We start from the raw sequence: 6339 nt of genomic DNA on the forward strand, positions 1-6339 counted from the left end.
CAAAGGTGACAGTAGGATTGGGGCGGGGGCTTGTTTGGACAAAGTTACCCCAAAATGTGCCTTAGCCTTCTCTGTAGCCCTTGCAGCCAATGAACAATGATTACTATTACTATGTAAGGCTGATTCGTTTCCTGAATATTATGGTATGTTTGCCCCCCCCCTAATTTTGACCTAAATATACATGTAACAGATGCGCTAGTACTAAAACAGTTACAAGAACAGATACACTAGTACAAAAAAAAGTTACAAGACGGGAAAATTTTCAAATTTAACTCGTCATTGATAGCATAGTTATTCTAAAAGGTCACCGTTTTTGCTGAAACAAACTAGAGGCACTCAGTAGAGTGCATACCTCCACCACACAGAGTTGATCATATTCAACCAACAAAAAATATGAAAATGTGTCAGTCGTTATCAACGAACATGGACCATTTTTGGCAGAACAATGAGATATAATATTTTACGTGTCTACCAAGTTTCATCAAACTCTAATCATTTTTAACTGAGTTATAGAACAAAAAATCAGTCCCTATGTTGTGTACCACAACTCCCATCTCCCTTATCTTAGGCCAATTTTAAATGAGCTTTGAGACCAACTTAAAATTTATGATGAAATACAGTGCAATTGCAATCCTCAATCAGAGTGGATGCACACATAACGGAACAATGTGGTAACACACAAGACAAACACAGGACTCACAGTAGTGATAATAAAAGTCCTCACCTAGTGCCTAAATACTAACTAAACATTAAATATCAACACCACATTACATTTGGATGTTGCAACTCTAGTGAAGATACTGTAACCGCAGGTTCCTTATTTCTGGCAAATAATGATAGTTACAGCCTTATACTTTGTTACTATGGGCACAGCATCAGCGAAATAATAACTCTAATGCCCAAATGATATCAAATGGACTCCTTATAAAGCTCCTCCATAAATGACACAAATGTCTTCACAGTGAGTGCTACAAAGCTTTATGCTAGAGTATGCTTTATAACATATCATTGTTGTTCATTGATGTAAGCAGTTAAGTTCTCATGGGTACAATGTTTGTGAAGCTTGTATTCTATGGGCCAAATGCTGATGCAATTACAAGGCAATGGATTTTCAGTTGCACAACTAAGTTACAGGTACTCTAGAGCATCTGATAATGGAACATCTGAACTAAGTAGCTTGTATTCTATGGGCCAAATGCTGATGCAATTACAAGGCAATGGATTTTCAGTTGCACAACTAAGTTACAGGTACTCTAGAGCATCTGATAATGGAACATCTGAACTAAGTAGCTCAGATGCTGCATTATTCATTCCTGGGCCTAGGTGATTATCTTGAAAAACTACTTAAGGTTGAGCCATTGTTATAATAGGCATTGACTCCACTCTAGCAGCTGGAGTTTGAACATTTTGCCAAATACTGAATTCATGCTCCTGCTAACAACAGTGTCACTGCCTAAGGTTGCTTGAAAATAGCTGCTCCAGGGCATATAATACAAGAGCAACCATGTTGGTAAGGTCAGATTGGTAAACAATGTCTGTTAAGGTGTTGTAGAGCACTCAGCATTCATCAGAGGACTCCTCTGAGCCAACTGGAGATCTTTTGATTTCAGCTTTTAATCAATTTGGCTCTCTTCATTCTCTCTGCTACAGTTATTTCTAGAAAGCAGTTCTACAGTTCTTTCTTTAATGGCTAATATTTCATTAGAAACACAAGAGAGAAAAATTGATTAGAAGTGTGAAACACAAATCATCGACTATCACTTCTGCAATAACCAGATCAACAGTGTAACTAATCAAATCACCACATTACTAACACGGTATGATAAATTACAAATTTAATAACACAATATAAATTTTACAAAGTATTAACCAATAATTAAGTAGTGCTTAGCCAGGACTTTGTAACTAAATATCACAATCTCCAATTTGTTACTTTCAATTCACACCAAAATAATAAGAATAGCAATAATAACAAATTTTAGAAAAAAAGGAACCAGAAGAAGAGAAAAAAAAACTAATTCATTACATTACACAAAAGAACAATATTAGACACTTTTCACAAATAATGATCATGCAAGTATTTTAAAATTTCTATCAATTAAACATCTCTTATGTAATAATCTAAAATAAAGTTTAGATCCACTATTATGGAACAAGAAGTTTGTGGATAAAACTTTTGAAACTTAAATTTCACAAGTCCTCTATAGTCCTACTTTTGTTTGTGGAAAAAATACACACAACAATATTACAAGTTCCTTTAGGGAAAATGATGTTCAGCTTAAAGTGACCATCAGAGATGTTAAAGTTTGGTAACCTATAAATCTGTGTGCTTTACACAATTCTTCTTCAGACAATTTCTAATTTTATGTATCAGATGACTGATACGCAGTTGATTTGATGAACAAAACTTTTCATGTGTAGAAAAAAGCATTATTTGTTGGACCATTTTTAACATTCTTTTTATGTTCTGTGAGTCTGGTATCTAAATCTTTACCTATTTCACCAACATAAGCTTTTATTGCAGGATTTGCAGGGTACTTATATAAGCACCCTCATCTTGGGTTGGAGATTTGTTTGAGGTTAAAATTTTTCAGACATTTCTCTAAAGGTACAATACCAGAACTATAGTTGACACTAAAGTATTTTATTTTCATTGTCACATTTATATGACAATGGTCACTGGGTACTATTTGTAAAAAATGTCTTCCTTGCCTTTCGTTAAGGGTATAAGATACTGTAACCTATTTTATTCATATCTAACAGCTCTAACATACAAATAATTATTTGATTCTGATGTGACCTTTTGCTTATTATCAAAACTAAAACCAGAAATGATAAGTTAATAGTTTATTTGATATAACATGTACTGATATGTAGAACGTTACTGAATATAACTAAAGAGGCACATGGAGCAGAAAGACTTCCACATACTGGTGCCTGTTTTCTGATTGGTCAGTTAGAGTGAGAAAGAGAGAAAATGTTTCACATCAGGTTCACCGTAACTGCTGAGGAAGAGAGTTCATTTTTTGACATGGATGTCTTATGAAGTTTTATTGTGTGTCTTACCTGTTATTTCTGTTGATTATACAATCATTTTGACTGGATGCTTTAACTATTTTCACTTATCTACATTCTCATTTGTAATAGTGTTATCACCAGATAATTGGCTGTCACTTTTAGTTCATCTTCAATAAATAATTTTATTTTTATTTTTACTAACACCATATCTTGTCTCTTTCATTTCACCTGCAACAACTCACTACACCTGTTTTTCTGCACATATATCTACAAGCCTCTTAGTTTTGTAGAGATCAGAAGACTGTGAGCTATGTTTATCCTTGAAACAACACAACAGTACAATGATCTTTAAAGTAAGAGGATTTCATGTGATCCTTGTATGGTTATATGCATTAGCAAAACGATTGGGGTGAAGGGTAAATTTTTACACAGCTTCAGGGTGTTTAACAGCACCTGCACTAATAAATCTGGGGGTGTTCAAGCACCCACAGATCTGGCACTTATGTTTATATGTTAGCTAAGTATATATAACAATATGATGAAAATCTAAAGTGATTGCATAAGTTGTTTCTGACTTTGTCACAGTAATAGTTGGAGGGATTACAAAAAAAGTGACTGAACTTCAAGATTAGCAAATTTCAAGACTGTTTAAGAATACCTAACAGTTAACATATTGCTATATGATAAATGAATTGTAGTAAATTTACCACTTATTTAATAGATATTTATATCTTTTAAAACTGAAATCTATGGGAAAGTAATGATGAATGAAAATCTGTAGTTATCACATAGAAAAAGTTCAAATTTATCATGATACCAAGATCATAATGTACTACTAAAATAAAAGATAATCAAATCATCATTTCATTACTGTACTCTTCAAACTTATAGCTGGTTCACACAGTAATTGACAGATGTGTGAATAACACAGAGACAAGCAAATCACATAAATATCCTACCTTCAGTCTGGTTCCAACATTGAACCGACAGCTGTGCTTTCCATTACTTAAACATAAGCTAATTTTGTCTTGAGCCATGATACGAACCGAGACTAGCTGATTTAGTGCTAGAACAATAGGATGAATAGGTACAATAATGGATTTTGACCTATTAGGCTGGTCAGATGTTGAATAAGTAGTGGTACATGTAGAAACTGCATTCCTCCACGTCCAGTTACGGCATTGAGATCCCTTGTCATCAAACAAAATACCACCTACCACATCAAGATAACATCTGTTGAATAAAGAAAACAAACTTGAGCACTGTTATATAAACACAAAAACCTGAGCTATGTTTAGATCACACAAAAGGAAAAGGTTAACTATTAATGAAACACAAAAACCTGAGCTATGTTTAGAACACACAAAAGGAAAAGGTTAACTATTAACGAAACACAAAAACCAGAGCTATGTTTCGATCACACAAAAAGAAAAGGTTAACTATTAACGAAACACAAAAACTGGAGCTATGTTTAGATCACACAAAAAGAAAAGGTTAACCATTAATGAAACACTAAATCCTGAGCATGTTTAGATCACACAAAAAGTGAATATTAAGATAAAGGAAATGAACTCTGTTAATGACACACAAAAAAGATAACTGTTAGCCCAAACATAAAAAAGTGAGCACTTTTAAATACTAAAAAATGCTATACAAACACAAAATGCATAATTATTCTATTCAAATAATGAAACAGTGAAATTTGTTGACAAACACAAAATAAAATTATTTTGAATTGGTGGAACAAGTAAATCTGTAGGAAAAATAATTTTTGTTACCAAATCTAATAATATAAATGCACAACAAGAAATTAAATATGTATGTAAAAGAGATATCCTGTATACTTCAAAGTTAAAAACTTATAAACATCTCAAAATCAATGTAATATACTAACAACAGAGTTCTAAGAAAAGTAATAGATAACATTGTCAATTAAGAACTACATGGCCATGAAAAAAGTAATGCATTTTCTTTTGATACCTCATCAGACCAGAAGACTGATAGCATACACAGTTACCATTGGAATCAAACAAAGCAAGTAAACAAGGATTTGATGATTTGTCTTCATATACATAAAATGCCCTCCAATGCTCTTCTTCAATACCACTGATTAATATGGCTAGGTTTCCTGATGGGTAGCTTATGAACAGTTAGGGGTGAGACACAAAAACAGAAAAATAGTGGTGAATAGAATAATTACTCGTTTTTGTGGGTAAAAAGTACAACACTAAATAGTATAATACATATCACCTGAGTTGTAATGAATAAATACACACTGTTTACATTACAAATAAATTAACTGTAATGTGTCAGGTGACTGTGTAGTGAGGGACAAGATAAGATGAAAGGTTTATAAAACATTCTAGTTGAGAGACTCCTTCAACAGTGGTCAGGATTCAAAATTACAAAAGCTGTCATATGTGCAAAATGTGGGGAACAAATGACTGGCATAGTTTGTTAATTTGTGTTTTATTTTTTATGTGCTGATGATACAGTAAAAATATAAAAGCAACCACATGAGACACTTGATTCTTCTTAAGGAGCTCATTCCAGACCATATTGTTACTATCCATTGCACTGGTAATGTCTGAAGTTGGTTCAATTAGCACGATAGTGGTTTCAAACATCTTTCTTGACCAGCATTTTTTTTCCATATTGCAATCCTATTTAGCATATTTGGAATGAAAATGTTAACATTTCTTTTACCAACAGAGTTCTATGTTAACAACCGTGATTCAGTTATGGGCCTTACTTCTCAAGAAATGGGATACAACTGAAAAAAAGAAGACATATTCCTCTATATTGTGGGGTCTATGTCATATCTAGTATAGACTACTAACGTGGCACATAATTGTTCCAACCTGATATTAGTTATGAGTCGTAATAAAGTATCCACACAATGTATAATGTTGCATACATGGTAAATTTTTAAAAATCAAAGAAACTAAATTTTAACTGTATCACACTAATATGTTTAACTGATTATTATTTAAATTTCCATTTTATATTAATATCACAAATCACATGTGACTCATATACATTATAGCTATAAATTTAAAAAAGTTAAGATAATACAGCAAGTGTATTTGTTAACAAATGATTCTTGAAGAACTGTTAAATTCTTAACTATAAATATATATATATATATATATTGTTATAAATAATCTATAAAACATGAAAATGTAACAGCATTAATAATACTAAAAATAAATATAAATATATAAATCATTTGATTGTCACTGACTTATACTAGTTTTGAGAGTGCCTCTCCTCGTCAGCAACCCTGGACATGGGCAAACAAAAAATAAAAATATTGTTACG

General features: G+C 32.3%; 1 protein-coding gene across 6 annotated transcripts in view; it reads right to left on the minus strand.

The window, feature by feature from the left end:
* LOC111088862 overlaps positions 1–6339 on the minus strand; it is a 51748-nt gene that overhangs the window by 9041 nt on the left and 36368 nt on the right. For all 6 annotated transcript variants that reach the window (XM_022400015.1, XM_022400016.1, XM_022400013.1 and 3 more), the window contains 2 exons: positions 4999–5157; positions 3978–4251 (listed from right to left, as the gene is read on the minus strand). In XM_022400015.1, the coding sequence (XP_022255723.1) occupies positions 3978–4251; positions 4999–5157 (433 nt within the window). The remainder of the gene's footprint in view (positions 1–3977; positions 4252–4998; positions 5158–6339) is intronic.

The sequence above is a fragment of the Limulus polyphemus genome, unplaced genomic scaffold (genome assembly GCF_000517525.1).
Source record: "Limulus polyphemus unplaced genomic scaffold, Limulus_polyphemus-2.1.2 Scaffold4608, whole genome shotgun sequence".
Classification (NCBI taxonomy): domain Eukaryota; kingdom Metazoa; phylum Arthropoda; class Merostomata; order Xiphosura; family Limulidae; genus Limulus; species Limulus polyphemus.